Source organism: Onychostoma macrolepis, chromosome 07, assembly GCF_012432095.1.
Source record: "Onychostoma macrolepis isolate SWU-2019 chromosome 07, ASM1243209v1, whole genome shotgun sequence".
Classification (NCBI taxonomy): domain Eukaryota; kingdom Metazoa; phylum Chordata; class Actinopteri; order Cypriniformes; family Cyprinidae; genus Onychostoma; species Onychostoma macrolepis.
The window spans coordinates 36,252,493-36,276,058 of NC_081161.1; the positions used below are offsets into that span (position 1 = coordinate 36,252,493).

Below are 23,566 nucleotides of genomic sequence, written 5' to 3' on the forward strand. Positions count from 1 at the left end.
TGACATTTATTTTAACAAGCATACCTTACATATACTGTATGTGAACCTTTAAATAAACATGGGGCACCTTTTGCATGGGTGATGATATTCAGGTAAAAGGAGAGAGAGAGACAGAGAGTGGTGAGATAAGCACTCATATGTGGTTTATGAGTCCTTTTCAACTTCCCTTTTAAGGTTTTGTCCCCTTTGATTCATTTTTTATCATAGCCAGAGAGGAGCACATTTTAGTGACATGTCCCGGTCATCATTAGTACCCCCCCCCCACACACACAGATAATTCAGTGCACATACACACAAAAACTGTCTGGTTTACTGAGTATACACTGAGATGTATTCAGGTGAAGCGGGCCTCTGAGAGAAATGTTTCTGGATTTATTGGATGCTGCAGGTCTATGTGTCTCACCTCTTCATCGACAATGTCAGGGCGAGCTCTGCGCTTCTTTCCAGCATAGCGAAGCAGAGAGGTGAGAGCCCTCAAGCCAAAGTCATAGTGGTCCTGTTTAGACAACTGCTGTACTGCCAGAGAATACAGAGTGAAGACCTTCTTAGCCAACACCTGACAGAGAGAGAGGAAAAGACAGAGATTAAAAGTGTAATATAATGTCTTTTTGAACAAAATGCAATGAGATTATAATGAGAACGGATAGCATGAAACTGCATTCACAACCCATTCATATTCTCAAAGTGAAAATGAACAAACGGAAGAAAAAAGAAATTAGGATGAGAGCTAATTTTGTTTGTTGAGAATTGGTTTGATTGTGAAAAGTTTCACAGTAAGACCAGGAACATGCGCTAAGAAAGTAATAGTGTCTAAAAGGTTTTCAGTTCCTGTTGACATTAACATTAAAGAAATATCTTATGGGAATAAAAAAATGAATTATGTGACCTTGAACTCCCACAGCTAATAGAAACCATGAGAAGATATAAAGCAATACATCTGACAGTAATTCAGTAATACGTCAGGCAGACAGGTGAGAGAGAGTGAGAGGGGTGTAAACAAACAAATTCAATAACGTTTATTGCATCATTTTTTCATCTATGAAGAAACAGAAGCCAAGAAATAAAAAAAGTCAGAGACTGAAAGACCTCAACAAAACCACAATCAGTATGTTTTGTATTGTATGCCATTGTTTTACAGCAGGGATTTTCGGGAGTTTTTTGAGGTAACTGGTATGGGTCTGTGAGTTGATGAAAAGCTATTATGCCATGGTCTGTCTGAATACTAGATTCTGATTGGCTGGCAGGTGTTGATTAAATTCGTTTAACTGCACAGGTAGTTCCAGGTCAGTTTAATCACGTTCTATATTAATGCGCTTCCTATAAACATTGGTAACCATAGTAACATACAGCTACAGTTGAATAGAAATACAGAAAAAAATAACCATCATTTTTATCGTTCTGGTCAAATATTGCAGCACAAATATTGTTAACATCTTTAATATGTGAATGCTGGGAAATGACCATGGCATAAACGGGATAATCAACGGCTAGCTGTGCATTAAACAATTTGAATGCACTTCGTGGAGGCAACCACCCTCTGCTGCGCGTCGGGCGGTTCTTCGCCTCCACGCCGTGGATTCAAATCGTTTAATGCACAGCTAGCCGTTGATTATCCCTTACATAATTAATTGAAAAAACTACATTTTTTAAATTAAATCAGATAAAAATAAACGTACTAAAAAAACCCCGAAATATTTCATTTCTTTACCGTCATGTCATGTGACCATTAGCTGTCATCAGAGAACCATTATTATCAAGTAAATATTTTAGGTCAAAAGAATTTGGTTGGCAAAAAGGTTTCAGGAAACCCTCTTTTACAGCAAATGTGTGTTGATTAATTTATGGAGTTAAATTATAACCATTACAATTCCGGCAAATTTTCCAAAAGAAAAAAAAAAGGCAAAGAAAACTCATAATGAAAAACTAATATTTCTGGCAAATGTAAAAATGCATAGTGAAAAATAAAAAGTATAAATGTTGGCTTGTCCAGTAAAAATCTGAACATGATTTTGCCAGGAGAGAGAAGCTCTAAATTTGCTTCAGTACATGTGTTAAACGCCCATAATGCAATTGCGTGTCAACAATAATTCATGAAATATAATTGGAAAGACAATAATTGAAAGCACAATTGTTTTTGAATGAAAAATAATGACAGACACACAATGGGTGCAATTTATGTCTGTGATTGAGAGAGAGACAGAATGCAAAAAAAAAGGCTGAAGCATAAAGGTGAGTGCATGTCTGTGCCCATGAATACCGTGAATATGTAACAGAAGGAAGCAGTGTGTGCGAGTCAGGGTAACCGTGTCAGCTCCGTTTCCACACTGCCCGCTAACAGTCTTACTTATACAGACACCAACGCACACACAGAAACACGCGCCAGAGTCACGCTAGGCTGAGCAGACTATGGACTCGCAGGGGACGGTCATCTCGCTGTCAGTTATGGCTCATAACACCAAGACCTGCACACTCCGGTGCGTCATGGCAATACTCTCCCCACTCTCTCTCTCTCTCTACCATGGCCCGGCATTGATATGTCCATTTCCTTTCATTTGCAAAGGTAATAGTTCTCTCTCGGCAGCTCGCGATGATTCTGCCGTATTGACTATGCAGAGGGGCGTCTGGATGAGGGCCGAGTATGCCGGGACAATCAAATCTGCCATTGACATTCTGTGCTTGGCTGGGGCCGGTGCTGGTTCCCTTCCCAGCTCTCTTAATCTCAAGTCCATTATTTGTAATTCTGAGTCCAATTCCCCATGCCAGTGCCGCTGCCAGCCCACCGGGCCTGTGTACGGCATCAACAAATGAGGCTTCCCGTTTGGAGCACGCAGGCAGGGGGAAGAGAGGGGACGCAGCCAGTGGAAACTTGTGGGATTTGGTCAACCACAGGGGTGTGTGTTTGTGGAGTGTGTGTTTGAAGGGGTTGGCATTAGGCATCGGTCGGATGTCTCTCGCGCAAACGCGTGCGTAAACACACAATTGGCATGCCCGCTGCGTGTTGGAGGTAATCCGATGGCAGGATCAGCCCCCTGGAGTGTGTAAGTGTGTGTGTGAGCCAGTTCATCTGTGTTTGCCTAACTGTGTTGATCTCCTCCATCTTCAATAGAATCTAATATCCCATAATAACTAGCACTCTCACCTCCTTTAGCTATAGTTTTCTATTCGTACACACTGAACTCAAAAAATTACTCAATCAAAAATGATTAGTTAGTGGCGTTAGTGGTACAGACATGCATGACGCCTCAAATCTTGCTGCTTTTTGAGGAGAGGTGTGCTATTACTGCACCAAGTGAAGCATACGTTGGACAATAAAATGGCTCCATCATAACGACTTGGTGTGGGCTTTTTTGAATTATGTCTGTAATTAACCACCTAGCAACCTCTCAGAGCACCTGAGAAACCATTTGGCAATGCCCTAGCAACCACTCAGAACATCATAGCAACTGCACTGCAAAACCCTGGAAGCCCCTCTAGAATTGTGTAAAATATACATCCTTTACCATCCAAAGGTTTGGGATCTGTACTTTGTTTTGTTTTTTTGAATGAAAGTAATACTTTTATTCAGTAAGGATGTATTCAATTGATCAAAAATAACATTGTTACAAAAACAAAATCCATATTTCAAACAATTGCTGTTCTTCTGAACTTTCTATTCATCAAAGAATCCTGAAAAAAGGGTTTCCACAAACATATCAAGCAGCACGAAATCAGCATATTAGAATGATTTCTGAAAGATCATGTAGTGCTGAAGACTAGAGTAATGATGCTGAGAATTCAGATTTACCATCACAGGAATAAATTATATTACAGTTACATTAAATCGTAATAAAAAAAGGATTTTAGCATTGACACTTCATCATTAAGTATTAGGCTTTAAGATTGGAAAAAGGTGCATCTCTTTTGCTCTCAAGGTTGTCAGTAGATGAGACCTAATTCTAAATGCTTTAAAAGTTATCCTTTATGTGTCCATTTTTTGTTTAAAATCGTTGGTGTTATTCATGCTGTGCAACCATTTAAAGCTTAAAGAATATAAGAACTTTCAGACTATGAATATGAAGAGTTGTCTGCATACCTTGCAGTTATTGAAACCCTCTGCAAAAAGCGTGATCTCAGCTATAAGGGTGGAATCTGGCACTACCATAGAGATCGGCCGAAACATAGACTTCAAATTATCAGGCAGCTCAGTGCGGCCAGCGTAGCCTACAGAAGAAACATACACACACAGAAACAACAGGAACTGATGGGATGAGAACCACAAACACAGACTGAAACACATATTACTAACCCTATAAAGATATTTAAAGCCATAGATCACCCAATCACCTCTACCCATGTCAGTTTATTCCACATAAAGCTATCATATGGCTTCAGAAAACCTGGAAAATAATGTGAGTCTATTTTTAAGCTACATTTGTGGTGCATTTTTGTCGTTTAGGAGCTTTGCAGCCTCAGTCATCATTTACTTTCAATATATGGGGAAACATTTTTTTGTGTTTCACAAAACAAAGCAAGTTGATGTGATGGAAAAACATAATTGTGAGTAAATAATAACAGAATTTTTATGTCTGAGTTAACTATTCCTCTTAGAACAACAAGCAGATTGCATACCTGGGTTCATAGTGATGAAGATCCCACAAGACCAAACCAAGCTGATCTGTCTCCCCTCAAAGGTGAATTTGTTGAGTCCCGCAGACAGAGCAGACAGGATGGACAGGATCTGCTGAGCAACCACGGACAGCACCTCAATGTTTATACGGTTAAACTCATCAAAACAACCCCACGCACCTGTCTGGAGAGAGAGATAAATGCACATATTCAACAACAATACATTAGTTGTTCTTAAAGTTGGATGTAGTTTACTACATACCTGAGCCAGGCCAGAGTACATACGGCCCATAGATTTGAAGTCCAAGCCTTCTGAGCAGTTGACCACAATCACGTACATGCCCAAAGATTTACCCAGATCTTTAACCGTCTCTGTCTTCCCAGTTCCAGCAGGGCCTTTGGGAGAACCGCCCCGGTGCAGATGCAGCGCTGTGGTAAGAGTCATGTAGCACCTACACAGAAAACAAGCACACTGTCTGTAATACATACAGCACATATACTGACATACTGTATACATTATGACAGTTAGACATTCATACAAGCACTGCAGGCAAGAAACTATAGAAATAAAGAGCTAAGGAAGTGACAAAATCATTCTGTCACAATCATGGCTAGTTATGCCAAAGATATAGACATGCATGGAAGAGACCATATCCATCACTTTCTACTTCATCATGTTTTATTGACTATTTCCAAATCATTTTACCCATACAGGAGGATTTGTAACAATTTTGTTAACTTCTGTGAAAATGTTTTAGCAATCCTTAAACAGAGAAACAGAGATAGACAAACTGGCACACAAACTGACATTCGCTCCAATCACATGCATCCAGAAGAACATACACACATGGAGAAGAGACAGACAGACAGGCTTAAGCACATTGTCCATGTCCTTGAGTGGGCTTAAGATGTCACCCTCTCAACATAATAAACCCGGATTAGATCCTTCCTTTCATTCCACTGGAGGCACATTCTGTGCTGATTTTCAGCGGCCTCTGAAGGCACACAACAGGAAATCCGCCATTGACTCCTGACTCCACTTCCTAGCAGGAATCGCTGCATAATTTCATGTAGAAGAACATTTTTGTTCTATTATCACACAAGAGACATCTGGAGCTCCTCTCTCTCTGCCTCTATGTGCAGGTGTGCTCTGCTGATGGGGAGGTAAGATCTTGACTGATAAGGTTAATGACATGATCTCTGTCTCTCCCTCATAATGACTTGGATAATGGCTGAAGTCAGATAACGCCATCAGAGTCCCCATAATGATCATTATAAACCAGCTGATCGCATCAGTCAAATGCAAGAGTTGACTGTCACACAGGACAGGATATTGATATCTCTAGCAATCTGAGAGTTATGGTATAATATGAGAGTGTAGGTGATTATCTCTCAGCTGAAGGTTATATTTGTTGGTGGTGTTAATACATACAGAGTAAGTCTAACACTACAGGCTTCACTCCCGTTTTACTGTGTGTTGTCTGGTGAACTGGGGGAGCTGGTCATTAGACATTTTGATTTAAAGGTTCCTTCTTAAAAAGCCTGACAAGTTTTTATTTTTTGACAAACGTAAGATGTATGAATTCCAATGGAAAACGTAAAAAAATGAGTTGGACCAGAAAGTGAATTTAAGCAGACAATAAAGTGCCTGGCTTATAGAGGAGATTAAAAAAGCGTCCCGGAGTGCCCTTCATAAAGATGATTGAGAGAATCTTTTAGAGTGTGCAGAGATGTAATTTATAACAAAGAGTGGCTAATTTCTAAAGAACCTAAAATATACATTTCTAATTTGTTCAATCAGTTCATTTTTGGTCACCACATAATAATCATACTTCTAATTTTTTATTTTAACCTTTACTTTTTATTCTAAAATGTGCAAATTAAAAAAGAAATAAAGATCCCACTTTATATTGAGTGGCCTTAACTACTATGTACTTACATCAAAAAATAAGTACAATGTACTTATTGTGTTCATATTGTACCGCAAAACACTTTTGCTGCTATTGATGTGGGATACGGGTAAGGTTAGGGACAGGTTTGGTGGTGTGGGTAGGTTTAAGGGTGGGTTAAGGTGTAAGGGATGGATGTAATTATAAATGTAATTACAGAAAAAATTACAAATGTAATTACATGCAGGTATTTTAAATATAAGTACAATGTAAAAACATGTAGTATGTACACAATAAGTGCACTGTACCAAATTATTAATTTGTCATTTGTCTAAAGACGCATCTTTTTCGCCAGCACCTGACCAACTAATACTAACACTTATCTATTCTATCTATTTAAAAAAAAAAAAAAAAAAAACCCTAGCTACGTGTACTGTGCTGGGCTAACTGAAACTTGTCATGGCACTTGTATACTGCTGCACTCTCGATGGTCTCATTGCTTCTATTGTTCTCATATTGTACGTTGCTTTGGATAAAAGCGTCTGCTAAATGATTAAATGTAAATGTAAATGTACATAGTAGTTAAGGCCACTTAATATAAAGTGGGGCTGAAATAAGAAATAAAGAAAATAAAAGAAAAAAGTGTGTCCTCACTTTAGACTGTTTGATGTTACATTCAAACCACCATGGGGGTCTTTCTTCTTTATATACTGATGTTTTTTATATTCATGACATTTAAATGTTTATGACATTTTTTATTTTTCATTATTTATGACATTTAAAACATTCAAAAATCATGCACCTTTGGAATATCTACTACTATATAATACAGCATTCTGGGCAGAAAATAGATAGTATTTTTTTTATAAGTAGTACAAAACAGTATTTGTTGTGTTTGTGATTTACGTAATAACTCATGCATCTAAAGGTTTTTTATGACCGAAAAAAAATAATCTTTGTTTTAGGATCTACACATTTAAACCCCCTTCAAATACATTGATCATTGATACATTGATTGATGTGTTACCTGTCTGTGAGGGGGGTGATGACCAGACGACCAGAGTTGCCAAGGTACTCGTAGCCATAGCGGAAGTGGGTATTAGTCTGTTTGATGATGCAGTCGTCCACATCCTACACACACAGACACAGAGACATTTAGAGGCTTGTGGTGATCACCTTCTCCATATTCTATATGTTTTCTCCATCCCACTATCCTGACTCCCCTAACCTTGTCCCAGTACAGGCGGAGTTGGCACAGCCAGTCAAAGGCATTGACATCACAACAGCCTGCTTTTGCCAGTTTGCTAATGACATCACGGGCATGGACCTCAACGGTGACCAGGGCGACGATCTTCAAGCGCAAAATCTTTGATAAGTTCCCTCGTATGGCTTCAGAGTACTGACTGAGCATGGACACCTGGGTAACACAATGCAAACACTGATTATTAGAATACAGACACACTCAGACAAAATGCAAACTAATTTAATGGATCAGGGGTTCCAGATCAAACCTAACCACAGTTACTCCAAACACAGTCAGTAAACATCAGCTGAGATGTGTAATGCAAATGTAAATTAACAACAAAAAAATCCTCACCTTCCTAAAGCCCAAGAAGCCATGCTCTGAGACTAAATCTCAACTCTCAAAGGCACAGAGACAGGCCTGAGCCATTCTCAGTGTCTCACTGGCTTTGGCTTATAAGATGTGATTGGATTAAATTCATTTGAGCTGCCGTCCTTAATTAACTTGTGTATCTAGTGCATCCTGTGCTCCAAGTACAAATACACATGAAATGAATAACTCATTTTCAATAAAGGGTTTGAGTGAAGTCAGCAGTGTATGTGGAGTTCATCCACTAGTTATTAACAGACTCGCATTGAATCAGTGCCCGCAGAACTCCACAGAGAGCTCTGCAGATTTCTGCAGAATTCAGAACACCTGTCATTCCTACAATTCTACAAATCCCCCACTGCTCACATGGTTGTTAATTATATATTTGGGCTAATTTTATTTTGCTTCAGCTACTAACAAGAGTATAGTACTCTCAGCTTCATTTAACACCATGTTGTAATCCATTCCACAGAATCCCACATATTTCTACAGATCGACACAGAAAATGGGGGAAAAGTCTGCAGATTCTGTCTAGATGCAGTTATTAGCAAAAATAAAGACTGTTCACACCACATCCAATGTAAAACAAAAATTTTAATGAAAACAGATAGAAATGGAATTTTTAAACACTTTTCCATCTGTCACTGTTTGGACAAAAAGGTAATTGTTGGACTCAACAAAACTTTACTGCGCCTAACTGTCTTTCTCAAGAGGACAACGGCAGCACAATTCAACATAATTCATAAACTGAAAAAATACCTTTTTTGGTGTTTAAACTGGTGACCTTTAGATCACCAGCCCAAATCTGTAACTGCTAAGTTCCTCTCACCTGTTTCTTTTTTAGTGATTTAAGAGCAGCCTTATCAGCTCTCTCTTTGCTGGTCATGAGTGCTCTGGTGACGTCTGTGGTCCACTGGATTTGACTGGCTGTGATCAACATCTGTAAAGACAAGCAAAGCACTTTGAAGTGGAATTACTGCATTCACACAGATACAGAAAGGCATACAGACACACACACTCACCTGTCCAGGCCAGTCTCGTACCCATTTGCCCCTCTTCCCTGGCATCTTCTTGAGAGCCATCGAGCAGTTCTTCAAACAGTCCTTTAGAGTCCAACGCATGGTTCGCTCGACATCACACAACCATGCCTACACGTACAAGATGAAAAGCTCAATGGATTTATTTGTCAAGAAAGACTGTGTTGGACTTTAGGTTGGAAACACACCTCCACTGGCCCCTCCAGAAGAACGGGATGAGTGAAGTCAACAAACTCCCCATCAGCTGAGAACATCCCACTGGCCTCCAACTTGTTGTTATTAATCCCAACCTACATATACACAAGCAGAATATTTAAACTAATGCTCAAGCTTAACCTCATACATTTCCTAAATTTCAAAACATATATATAAATAACATGACATAAAATCATTCAGTATAAGATTTTGGTGCATATGTACCTTGTTGATGCGGAGACTTTTGATGTTGTCAAAGCACTTCTTGAGGTGTGGCTGCACAGCTTCAGGGTTGCGTGACTGGCCCAGGATCTCCAGAAGGTCATCGTTAGACAGAAAGTAAAACCGAGGAAAGATCTGCCGTTTGGTCTCCAGGTACATGTCCAGAGACTTCTGAATCTCCTCTAACTTAGTGTTCATTTCTGAGAGCTTTTCTAGAAGACCTGAAACAACAGAAAAAAAGGATGTGTCTTTTATTGACATTTTTCTGTCTTCCTGTTCAAAGTGTAATAATTTTTTTTTTTACACCAGAACTGGTTACATATATCATCTCAATCTCAGAGGGTACTTCAAGTAAATATTTTAGGTAAAAGAGTTTGGCTAACAAAAAAGTCCCTGTAGTACAGTAATGAGAATCACCACTGAGAATGATGAAAGTTGTCAAAAAAAAGTGAAATGACTGAATGTATTATGTCTGTGCTTAATTGTCATAAAAATAATTCTGCAATGCAAAACATCTTAATAGTTAACAGACCTCAGTTTATTAATGCAAAATTGTTTTGTTTTTTTCAGGTGAAATATGACCTGGACACGTTTCATCCATCTGTCCAGGGTGTTGCCAAGATTGCTGCCAAGTGAACTGACTTGCTCCAGTAAAGGCTTTTTACAGTCGCTGAGGGTGGTGAATTCCAGAACTATCCTTTCATTACCTGGATGGTGTGTTCCTCTGAGAGCATTTTTGTCCTTGTCGAGTCGTTCCATGATGATCTTCCAACTGGAGTTGACATCATCAAATTCAGCCGTCTCACGAACCAACTGCTTACGTATGTCATCTGCCAGAAAGATATTCTAAACAAAGAAAAAAATACAAAAATGTGGTAGCGGATGACCAAAATGAAGAATCGCACAGAAGGGAAGATAAAAACAGTTTGGTGCTTGGTTGGAGCCATCACAGGTGTGTTTACAAACACTCAGACACACAGGAAATCCAGGCTGACAGCCACTGTTTACTCTCCTCATCAGCTACGAGAGAACAGATGTGTGGCTCTGAACTCCGCTATGTGTGTGTCTGTGAGATGCTCATCTTTTACAGTGAGTTTGTGCATCACATGTAGAGAGTGGACCCCACTGTGATCTAACGCAGTGGATTGTGACTGTTGTTTATTAAGAACGAGCACGGTGTGAGGAAGGTCAGGAGTGTGTTGTGTACAGCATATGCCTGGATAATGTAACCACAGACTTTTAAAGCATAAGAGAAGCATTTGGATGAGTAATGTGCTGTATAAAACTGTAGGAAGTGCTGTGTGTGCGTACCTCTAGATACATCCACTGTCTTTGTACAGTGAGGATCATTTCGATGACTTCCAGCACCAGAGACAGACTACGTTCCCAGTGGTCAACTTCCTTTTCAAATGCTTTGACGAAACGAGATGCTTTCATTACAGAGAGTGTCACCTGGTTATCCTCCAGAGCCTGGAACACATCATCTGTTCCCCTGAACACACACACAAACATGCACACAGTTTGGAAGATACATTTGTAAAAACATCTCATAGACCAGTGGTTCTGAACCGGTGGGCTGGGACCCAGTAGGTGGCCTCATAACACTTCCAATGCTGAAAAATGCTAAAATCAATTTTAAAATAAGTTAAACAGCTAAAAATCCAGACATTTCTTATTTTAATTGGTTCTTTCAACAACTGGCATTTTTAATCAAAGGAGACCTATTGTGCCCCTTTTTACAATATGCAATTTATTACAATATGTCTCAGGTGTCCCCAGAATGTATCAGTGAAGTTTCAGCTCAAAATACCCTACAGATCATTTGTTATGTCATTTGTTATGACATGTTTTGAGTGGAAGCAGAAACAGGCTGTTTTCGTGCTTGTCTTTTTAAATGCAAATGAGCTGCTGCTCTCCACCCCCTTTTCCAGAATAGGGCTGTGCCTTTACAGCTGGTACCTCAGATACTCTGCTAAAAAACATCTGTTTGGTTTTGATTATCATGTCTATCGTGCTGAAATCATGCATTTTAAACTATATTAGTTTAAACTTCTGATAGACGATTTTCTGAGCGCACACATCCGACGCACACGCACAAAAAGCGGCTGTCACACTGCATGTGAGTACTGAACTAAGTTCTCTTTCATGTCATATTGCGCTTAAACTGTCAAATACACACAAGTTTATGTTAAAAACACACACAAGTTACAAAAACAGTCGGTTATGTCTGTAAAGGTAAACAGTTGGGAAAGAAATCGCATGTTTATATTAGATCTGTATGGCAGCAGCATAATATACATGTATAAATCAATAAATCCACTGCTCTCTTGTCTCCTCTGAGGCTGGGACTCTAAAAAGTGTTCTGTGCTCATCAGTGCAGCCAAAGACAGAACACTTAGCCTGCCATTTTAAATAACGAAGACTGCTTCAAACATCTGTTTTACTATATTTGTGAATACATTGACCCTCCTAAGTACAGCCAAACCTGAACATGGACCGAAAGCTTATTCAAAAAGGCACAGTCACAATACAATTGAAATAAAGGAAGGCAGTATAAAGAGCTCAAGGTTCAGCCTGTTAATAATTTGGACAAACTATCCCACATCCCTTTCTAGCCCGCGCACACACAGCTAGATGTACGAAGCAAACAAAAGAGAGGACAAAGTGAACAGCAGTGGCTCTCGACCCCCCTCCTTGGCATACTGCGTTGCCATGGCAGCAGCCTCACGCGCTGCCGCAGCCGTCTCCATGCCAACGGTGGAGCTATAGCCTCACTGCGGGGATGAACGGTGACTGCCGGCACCTGATGTCCGCATGCACATGCACAAACACACACTCTAATACATTAACACAAGAACACAAACCCACAGGAAAGACACACGGTGAGTTTTACACTCTCACGGGCACAAAACACGTCACACATCTCTTGATTTCTCAGATTGAAGCCGCAGGTGTGTGTGTGTGTGTGTGTGTGTGTGTGTGTGTGTGTGTGTGTACGTGTCATTCATCTCTGTTTGTCTCTGCCTCTCCATCTCCCCGAGCTCTAACTGATGCCCCTGCATGCAGAGTGTGTTCATATGAGCAATGGAGAAGCACTGCACACACACACTTTGCACATCCAGGACAGCGGTGTTAGTTTGTGAAGGACACAAGGGTGGGATAAGAAAGAAAAAAGAGAAAAGAATGAGTGTAAATACCTCAAAACACCATCTTTCTTTCTCTTAGAGGGAGGAAAAAGGCTGAGAGGGAGCACAGGGCTGATGGGAAGGAGTGAATTTTATTTGTAGTGCATTACTGAGGAAAGAGAAAAAGAAGAAAGGCGAAGAGAGTTCCAGAGAGGAGGCGAGAATAAGAGGAGGTGAGTGACAGTCGTGGGCCACCTGACCTCCAGAGCGACAGCATGAAACGAGGCACAATCTCTCGCCTGCGGCACCTACCGCCACACACTCAGAGGAATAATCTGTCTGTTTTCGAGTCCAAGCAACATGACAGACACATATAGCATTCGACACACATCACTGAACCAGCGCCTGAGGAAAAACACTTTACACACACACACACACACACAAGTGAAGTCCAAGAGCATTTATGGTTGAGGTGAGCCACTTTGTCTGTAATGGCTAATAGTTGCATATCATGAACATTTTTAGGAATGAGATCAACAGGTCAGAGCACATTCTCTCATGCACAGTAGTTTAAACTTTCTGCAAAAACCTTCGGTATATTTTAAATTATATTCAATATTTTTAATGTTTAAGTTACATTAGTTTGGAGTAAGTCAAAAATGTTTGCAAATGACTGCTTTTATTTTATCAAAAATACAGTAAACATTGTGAAATATTACATTGAAATTATATTGAAATAAATATTTTAACATTTAATTTAATTCCTGTGATAGTAAAGCTAAATTTTTGGCAGCCATTACTCCAGTCTTCAGTGTCACAAGATTCTTCAGAAATCATTCTAATATGCTGAATAATGAATAATCTAATGATTTCTTCTTATTACAGTTTTAGCAATTTTTTAAGGATTGTTTTGATTAATATAAAGTTCAAAAGAACAACATTTATTTAAACAATTACCTTTTGTAACACTATAAATGTCTTGACTCACACATTTGATCAATTTAATGCAACCTTGCTGAATGAAAGTATTAATTTCTTCTTCAAAAAAAGTCTTACTGACCCCAAATGTATTAGTGTAAGATCACAGTAAGTATGTTTTTATGTGTTTTTTTTTTTTTTTTTTGCCTTTATTAGAATAGGACACTGTAGAGCAGACAGGAAGCAAAGTGGGAGAGAAAGAGGGGGCGGGACCGGAAAGGTCCTCGAGCCAAGATTCGAACTTGGGACACCCGTAACGCAATAGAGTTGTATGTCAGTGCACTGCCCACTAGGCTATCGCTGCCAATAATTACAGTATGTTCTATTTAAATGTTTCATACTATAATATACACCATCATATTAATATAATATAATATAATATTCACATATTGCTATATTAATGTAATATAATATATCCCCTGCTCCGTGTGTAGAGAACACGACGTAAGAACCCTTTGAATCATAACACAGCTTTAATCAAGTTTAAGTGCACTTATGAGCACTTGGTGTTTTGCCCCGAAGCCACCATAAAAATATAGCACAATAAACGCGAATGATGATGGTTGAGAAAGAAGAAATCATGTTAGTACGCTCTACATTTCTGCATGTTATGGTATATGAAAAAATGACCCATGAAGAGCTCCTCTGCTGACAAATTTTGGATTATGATCATCAAAGAAGGCATTAAAAACATATATCAGAATATAACAGGATATATCTGAAGATGAATGGCAGAGAACCTGCTTAAATCCCCAAACCCAGACAGTTAATATGAGCTTTAAGCTATTACAGTATAAGTGGATTATCAGGGTGCATATAACTCCAGAAATATTACATAACTTTAATCCCATCTGATCAATGTACAAAATGTGACTAAAACTGGCCATTGTTTGGTTGTGGTTCAATACTTCAACAGGTGTTCAGTTGAAGTTTTTTTTATACTTTTATTCAGCAAAGGCACATTAAATTGATCAAAAGTGACAGTAAAGACATTTAACAAAAGGTTTCTTTTTCAAATAAATGCTGATCTTTTAAACTTTCTATTAATCAGAGAAACCTGAAAAAATGTCTCCAAAATTATTAAGTTTTATCAGTTTATCAGTTAGTTTATTATTAAATGTTTCTTGATATTTGAATGTTTTCTGATCCCTTACCAACCCCAAACGTTTGACCGATAGTGTAGACAATTAGTATATTTATACTTTTTACTTATTTTCTTAAATATATTGGTGTTTTGTCTATTATTTTTTACCATTGCAATCATTTTAATAATATTGTTCTGACAGACATCTGTTGTTATGGGAAAAAAACAAAGATATTGTTAAATGTGGATGAAAGCATACAGCACGGCAGCTATGAGAGGCGGCGTCTCTCTCACACACTCAGAAAGGCTGTAAATTATCACCTCTGCTATAAGTGATCACACATTCCACCTGCCTGCCACAGGCCTCTGATTCAGACCAATCACCGGAGACCTGCTCAATCTCCTGTGCTCTCAATTCTTTCTTTCTCTCTGCCTCACACACACATGAACATTAGCAGAGGGAACGGTGCAGTGATGAGAGGATTCATTCTCTCGGTCTCTCTCATATATACACACACAGCACAGCAGCTCTTGATCTGTCATATTCATCACTCTCATCACATCATCTAACTGTGTGTCTTCACTGCAGGCTGTTCGCCGAGGAGCAGCAGGTGAGAGAGAGGACTGAAAATCCCTGACTACATTACTACTGCCACAGCATTATCACATACGCACATACAGTTATCAAAATAAGGGACCGTGTCATTTTAAAAAATCTTTTTAAGCAGCAATATTTGCAACCTGGAATTGATTTTCACTTTTATAATGGCATTTATTTTTTATTTTTTTACATCATAAAAAAACATGTAAGTTGTCCATTTATGACAGTTACTTGAACTGAATCAACTGCAATAAATGCTCTGCACAATTATGGCTGTTATCTGTAAAATCAACATCACCATACAATACAAAAGCAGCTACAAATAATGCACAAAATATCAATAAAATAAAAATTCTGTTAGAATGCATGTTTTCAAAAAGCTGATTATATTTTTTTTCTATTGAAACCAACTTAATTTTAGCTACACACTCACCAGTAGTTGCCTCTGAGACAGTAAATGCAGATATTTGACAGTTACAGCTACAGTTACAGTGTCTGCAGAGACACTAAACCCATTATTACAACAAAATATGAAAATATCTTAAATTACATAACAGACAAATTCACTAGCATGCTATTAACATTTACATATCTAGGACATTTTTGTCACTTCCAGTGACATTTTTCCTCCAAGCCATGGTTCATTTCTGACTCTTTTCTGATTATAAATACTTGAATCATAATTACTACAGACTAATCCAAAGTTTCAAAATGCTTGTAACTGCTTTAAAAAAGGTTAAAATGTTATATACAAAACAAAACAACCAAAAATTATATAGGGGACATCCTTTTGAATTCTGTCAGATTTAGATGACTTCAGTAAAAGATAAACAAGCAAGAAGGATAAATAAAGAGAACCACAAACTAAAGATTCCTTCCATATCTCCATTATTAAATGCTTTTTAAAAACAAGACTTCAAACATCTCCATAGATCAAGAGTATTTCTTTATCTCTCCCTCTGTTTCATAGCAAACACAATTCCATAACCTCTTCAAATAAGTCTACTGTTTGGGTGTGTGTGCGTGTGTGTTTGATCAATGACTTTTCCATTCGCCCTGCTTTCATGCGGAGAGTTCATCAGAGAATGCTGAAACTCATATTTACTGCAGGGTAGTAACTCCTGCAATGGCCTTTATCTCTCTTCCAATCTCTCTCTTTCTCTCTGAGCCCAATCAGGGGGCTTGTGGATGTTAATTGAATTGGGCTGAGGGTCTCTTTCTAATGTGCAGCAGATGGTCAGGGCATTCCTGCTTCCTTTATCTCACACACATGCACACATCGTACACGTGTATATGCACACATAAGCGCATATAAACACACACATATGCACACACACTAGGTGGCAGTGTTGTACTACCCTGGCCCAATGAGTCACAGTTATAGCCCTAAAGCCATTATAAAGCAATGAATGCTGATCATTTAGAGAAAGTGACCATGTGTGAGAATGTGAAGCTTTGCTCTATGGCTATAGAGTAAACTCAGTCTGCTTACCAAGTAAAGTGCCAACTTAGGCTGTTTCTTAAACGCATATTGATGTTCAAATTGAAGCCACTAATGTCTAAAAATGCTGTCTATGTAGGCATCTCACTACATTTTGAACAGCCTATAGGTACTAAATCACACAAATTCGCACATACACTAACAAACTTACAGTGTACTAACAGAAAAACACATAGATGAGGACATGACCTCTCAAAATAGGTAGTCATCAGCAAAACTAGGCTGGGACGTTCATCTGCAGCTGTGTGTGTGCGTCCAAACAGCAGCATATGCACGTCAGGACAAAAATGTGCACTGTAGCAAGCTGTAAATAAAATACAGTGTTGGTAAGGAAAGTGTATGTATCTAATTTAATTACAGAAACTAGCATATGCTAAAAGTGTTTGCATACACATTTTGTCCCACGTCATTAAAGACCAGTTACGACTGCTCGGAGAGTACATCGGTCAGTCGAACCTTCAGTGCAGGACAGTTTTACCACATATTCAGCAGAACTGTCACTCGTGCAACTGCAGAGCAGGCAAAGAGATGCTTCTATGCGCCGGGTTTATACAATGGGTGTGTGTGTGTGTAGCGCGTACAATCCGGGGCTGTAGGTGGTAATTACAGGTGATTTGCACTCCGTCCTGCTAAATGTGTGGAAACGCTCAATTATAAGTACACGGCAGCAAACAGAAAGCCTCTTCACTGCAGGACCATTAACGCACACACAGCTCCATCTGTGTGTGCGAACACTTCAGCTTCTATCATGAATACTATCATCATTAATCATCTTTTCTCCTTGCGGACGGGGCTGTCCGTTATTGAGAGCCTGAGTAATTTGGAATTGATTCTGTCCCCTGTATACAACCCCACCACTGAATACTAAACACACAGTGTTTGTTGATATGGCATACACCCCTGCACCGACAAAAAAACAGAGGAAGAAATAGAGTGATCAAAGACGAGTGAGAGAGGGAGAACTAAAGATAAAGCATATGTCCACCTTTTGTTGCAGCACTGACGGGGACGAACAATACCAGCAGGTATGTGTGCTAAAGAGGGGAGAGAGAGACCACGTCCTTTCTCTGTTCTGCAGGATCTAAGCTTCTAGAAATATGCAATAAGAATCTTCCCCCTCTTTCTCTATATATCTGTTCGCTTGCTTTTTTCTCCCTATGCCTACCTGTCAGCAAGACACCACCCCCTGTGATTCTCTCTCTCTCTCACAGGTGGGTGTGAGACACTGATGCATATGACAGCTTATAGCACAGAGAGCTGCAGTCTTTATGACTCTGTGTATTAGTGCATTACTAAACATGCACACAGTCACGTTTCCAACTGAGCTGCTTCCTACACAGACTTTTTAGGCAGTATGGGAATGTATGGGGCATTTAATTTGATCTAAATGAAAACAAGACTATGAAGGACAGAAGTACAGGCAAATCAATATCTTAATGGAGACCAGACAAAAATTAATGGCTAATTCAGAGCCCCAAAAGAAACTTTTTTTGAATTTATAAATATATAAATTAATTTATAAATATGTTTGCTTTATTTATGCTTTGATTTTCAAATTGATAATATCTCCACAGGAAGGTTTTGTCAGATTTAGTTAACATTAATGAAAATTTTTGCCCCAAAACTGCAGCTAAGTACAAACACATTTACTTATCCATCAAGAAGGATAACATAGCTTTTACTGTTTTATACTGTATATAACATTTATTTAAAATGACTACAGACTAACCATCCCCCTAAAAAAAGTTTTAAATGAAATGTTCAGCTTTTTTGTTTTTACTTCACTATTAATTTACTTGTAAATTTTATGTGTCTATATATAGTTTTTTCTTAATGTTATTTATATATATACACACACACACACACACACGAAGTGGGGGAAAAAATTATTTGCTCCCCTGCTGATTATGTACATTTGCCCACTGACAAAGAAATGATCAGTCTATAATTTTAATGGTAGGTTTATTTGAACAGTGAGAGACAGAATAACAACAACAACAAAAAACAAAAAAAACGCATTTTCAAAAAAGTTATAAAATTGATTTGCTTTTTCCGCTTCGCAAAACATGACTTAGTACTTCGTGGCAAAACCCTTGTTGGCAATCACAGAGGTCAGACGTTTCTTGTAGTTGGCCACCAGGTTTGCACACATCTCAGGAGGGATTTTGTCCCACTCCTCTTTGCAGATCCTCTCCAAGTAATTAAGGTTTCGAGGCTGACGTTTGGCAACTCGAACCTTCAGCTCCCTCCACAGATTTTCTATGGGATTAAGGTCTGGAGACTGGCTAGGCCACTTCAGGACCTTAATGTGCTTCTTCTTGAGCCACTCCTTTGTTGCCTTGGCCGTGTGTTTTGGGTCATGCTGGAATACCCATCCACGACCCATTTTCAATGCCCTGGCTGGCTTCAGTGCCCTGGCCCTGAAAGTATATGGCCCCGTCCATCATCCCTTTGATGCGGTGCAGTTGTCCTGTCCCCTTAGCAGAAAAACACCCCCAAAGCATAATGTTTCCGCCTCCATGTTTGACGGTGGGGATGGTGTTCTTGGGGTCATAGGCAGCATTCCTCCTCCTCCAAACATGTTGAGTTGATGCCAAAGAGCTGGATTTTGGTCTCATCTGACCACAACACTTACACCCAGTTCTCCTCTGAATCATTGGCAAACTTCAGACAGGCCTGTACATGTGCTTTCTTGAGCAGGGGGACCTTGCGGCCGCTGCAGGGTTTCAGTCCTTCATGGCGTAGCGTGTTACCAATTGTTTTCTTGGTGATTATGGTCCCAGCTGCCTTGAGATCATTGACAAGATCCTCCTGTGTAATTCTGGGCTAATTCCTCACCGTTCTCATGATCAATGAAACTCCAAGAGGTGAGATCTTGCATGGAGCCCCAGTCAGAGGGAGATTGACAGTTATTTTGTGTTTCTTCCATTTGCGAATATTCGCACCAATTGTTGTCACCTTCTCACCAAACTGCTTGGCGATGGTCTTGTAGCCCATTCCAGCCTTGTGTAGGTCTACAATCTTGTCCCTGACATCGGACAGCTCTTTGGTGTTGGCCATGGTGGAGAGTTTGGAATCTGATTCATTGATTTCTTCTGTGGACAGATTAGGAGCACTCCCTCAGCTCCTTACCTGTATAAAAGACATCTGGGAGCCAGAAATCTTGCTGATTGATAGGGGATCAAATACTTATTTCACTCATTAAAATGCAAATCAATTTATAACTTTTTTGAAATGCAAAAATTTTTTTATTCTGTCTCTCACTATTCAAATAAACCTACCATTAAAATTATAGATGGATCATTTCTTTGTCAGTGGGCAAACGTACAAAATCAGCATGGGATCAAATAGTTTTTCCCCCACTGTGTGTATATATATATATATATATATATATATATATATATATATATATATATATTCATATTAGGGCTGTCAGTCGATTAAAAATTTTAATCTAATTAATTACACGACAAGACAAAATCTCAGGAGCATTTTTGCACCAATCTCTTGAATTTTAGGGCGTAAATGCATTGAGCACCATATTTGTCAACAGTGAACTGTATGAAATGTAAGATGACGTACAGGTCTCGGGGCGGGACCGGTGCGTTAACTGTGATAAAATATTTTAAAATCAAATTTTTTCATAACTAATTATTAAGTTAATGCATTAAACTAACAGCCCTAATATATATTTATATATGGTTGTGTGTGTACGTAAGCGTATATGAGCAAATTCACATGAGAAATATCATAGACCAATTTGACCAACCCAGAGGTAAACTCTCAGTATTGACGTAAAATTACATAAGCACGCAAAAATCTATATGAGAAGTCTCCGTAGAGACATATAAAAAACAAGCTAACACTATGGAACTGCTCTTACATCAAAACGGACAAACAGCTAAAGAATTTCACAAACAACGCTTTTGACCCGTTTCCGATTCATCCACGCAACTTGCACATAAACACGCTGATACACGCACACACACACTGCTTCCAGCTAAATACGAACAGGCCTGAAGGCATTTTCAGAAAACTTTCAGCCCTTGGGAAGGAGGCTGCTTGTACAAATGATTCTATTAGATTAGAGCTTTTGTGCGGCTGCCATATGCACAAAGCATCCTCTCCAGTTCTTATCTGCTCACAGCTCGTTTGTATAATTGTGAGCACTAAACACTTTGTGAAACTCCCGAACGGTCTCAATCAAACCCAAAAGAGCAACAGCATCATTTGAGCTCATCTAAACACTAGAATGGCTTTTCCCGCTAGTATTTATTTGTTCATAGACAGTCAGTTTATGTTCTTTATTGGACCCTTGACTTGTTTGCCTAGAAGGCTTAAAGCAGCCATTCTGAGTCCTGCTCTCTAAGGAGATTGATAGTAATTATGTTTGTGTCAGAGCTCAAGGTGCCCTGGCATTGATAAGCCATTTAGTCTGTGTATAAAAACATGGCTTGCTGTCAAACACGGATTTGAACCGGACTCTGAGAGAGCGATGCTGTCCGGCCAGTGGCTGTGATTCACACCCTGGTGAACTGCCTACCCAGACAGCGTTTTTGGGCATCAAAGGTGCATTTAAACACTGGATGTGTTTCAAAACCTACTGGGCTTCACACCTAGCCAGAAATTTTGGATATCAAAGGTCCATTCGAACACTGGCTGTCTTTCAAAACCTAGTGAGCTGCTTATCTAAACAGCATTTTTCCACATCATAGGCGCATTAAATCCGATAAGAGCATTTAAATATGCCTGTAATGCCCAAATTTCTGTCCAGTAGGCAGTAGGCGGCTCACTAGGTTTTTAAAACACAGCCAGTGTTTTGTCTCATTTGCTCGTTCTTTCTGTGTGTCACACAGAGTAATATGATAATGTGGAGTTACTGGCTTCTCACGCGTGGCGGTTCTCCCCTGCAGCAGGGCGCTCCATCATGTTGAGGAATGGTGTTTTTTAGGCTATGGCTTGTTTTTGGCACTAATATATTCACATTACGGTGCTGTAACAGCATGGATGAAGCCACTAACAGTCCCTAGGTGGACAGGGAGTCAAAAAACAAAAAAACAATTCAGCAATTACCCCTCGACTGGACAACCATGAAAGTTATGGTACAATTACATCTTAGTAAAAAAAAAAAAAAAAAAATATCAATTAGGCAAAGTCAATTAGGACAACTCCCCAATTAGGATGGAAAATCTGCTGGTGGAAGCTGTAGGCTGTAGCAAGCTGCTAGGAAAGACACGTGTTTCAGACACTTTGTTCTTGTGTTTTCTTTTTCTAAAGGAAATTATGCTGCAAATGAAATCTATTGTGAAAATAAAATACTTTCTTGTTTAGTTGCATCAACTGTTGTGTGAACAGGCCCTCAAGCCAGGGACTTAGAGAGAAATACCTGCCACCTCAGGACGCTGAATCATCATTATCATCTTTTTAAGATTCTGCTTATTGAGCACCTCTGCAACCTTTTGACGTTTGACATTCTGGAACCTCTGGCTCCTCACCTCAGTTTGTGGTGACCTTTGTCTTTGTAGGGTGTGATGTCCAGGGACGTTTCCTCCCATGTCTTCGTGATGCCTTCCAGTGTCTGTGAATCAGAGGACAGCATTAGGCTTTTTAATGTTAGCACTAATCTTTCCAGACACATTCCACCTCAGCACTGAACGCCACATTGTATTAGAGCTGGAAGAGCAGCCATCGGTCTCGTGGGGATGTTAGACTGCTAGTGACAGGGAAAGAACATTGATTGGGGCCCCTGCAAAGTTCCCCCCACAATAAACGTCATAGATAGAGTCTTTATAGAAACACCAGACATGTGCCATTGATACTTCTCATTTACTGTATATATTTGAAAACCTAGCAAGCAGCCTACCTAGACAGCATTTTTGGACATCATTCAAACATTTAAACACTGGTTGTCTTTTAAATCCCAGTGAGCTCTTCACCTAGACAACATTTATCGCATCACAGACATGTCCGAAAATTTGCTATGCTTCAAATATAGTGCCAAATATATTTTGGCCATTATAAGTGCATTCAAACATTTAAACACTGTTTTTTTTTTTAAAGCCTAGAGAGCTGCACACCTACAAAGCATGCTTGGCATCATAGGAGCATTTAGAGATTCAAGCTATAGCGGAATTAAAAAAGTTTTTTCCTCAAAATATGAGCTGCCTTTTTAGGCAGGATTTTGTTGTAGTCAACATAAAGCTGTTTGGTTTAAAAGTAACTTCTGTATGAGCTGTAAATCATACATCGCTATACTATTAGCAATAGACAATGAACCATTTCTGTCTGCAAAATTTGGCCAAAAATTACATGTGACCACACCTTTAAAGCTAAAACGGGAGCCACCTATATTGTGAGGTTGTTGGGCGAAAAATATCATTAATTGTGGCCCCTGCAAAGTTCCCCCAAAATAAACGTCAGAGACGGGGTCTTTCCAGAAATACCAGTCATGCACCATGCCAGCGGTGCTTCTCATTTACACTCTATCTGTCTTTCTCTTCTTCTCTCTCTGCGAGTGACTTCTAGGTGAACCGCTCTGTGCTTTGGGGGTTATGAGGGTTTGCTCTCCCATTGCCGCTCTCGAACCAAAGCTGTGTTGTTGTAACCTCTGCGAGCGCAGAGCAGAACGTCTGGGAATCTCCCTGGGCCGAAAGCGAGAAGAAAGAGAGGAAGAAAGTAGGAGAGAGGGGAGGAGTACAGCCTCCCACAGTCTGACAG

At 39.4% G+C, this 23,566-nt stretch overlaps 1 protein-coding gene across 1 annotated transcript in view; it reads right to left on the reverse strand.

The window, feature by feature from the left end:
* dnah2 (dynein, axonemal, heavy chain 2) overlaps positions 1-23,566 on the reverse strand; it is a 135,366-nt gene that overhangs the window by 54,028 nt on the left and 57,772 nt on the right. Inside the window, 13 exon segments of the mRNA XM_058781820.1 lie at positions 404-556; positions 4,073-4,200; positions 4,609-4,789; positions 4,868-5,057; positions 7,522-7,625; positions 7,723-7,911; positions 8,936-9,046; positions 9,129-9,254; positions 9,332-9,433; positions 9,564-9,781; positions 10,268-10,406; positions 10,872-11,052; positions 22,345-22,427. Coding sequence (XP_058637803.1) covers positions 404-556; positions 4,073-4,200; positions 4,609-4,789; positions 4,868-5,057; positions 7,522-7,625; positions 7,723-7,911; positions 8,936-9,046; positions 9,129-9,254; positions 9,332-9,433; positions 9,564-9,781; positions 10,268-10,406; positions 10,872-11,052; positions 22,345-22,427 — 1,905 coding nt within the window.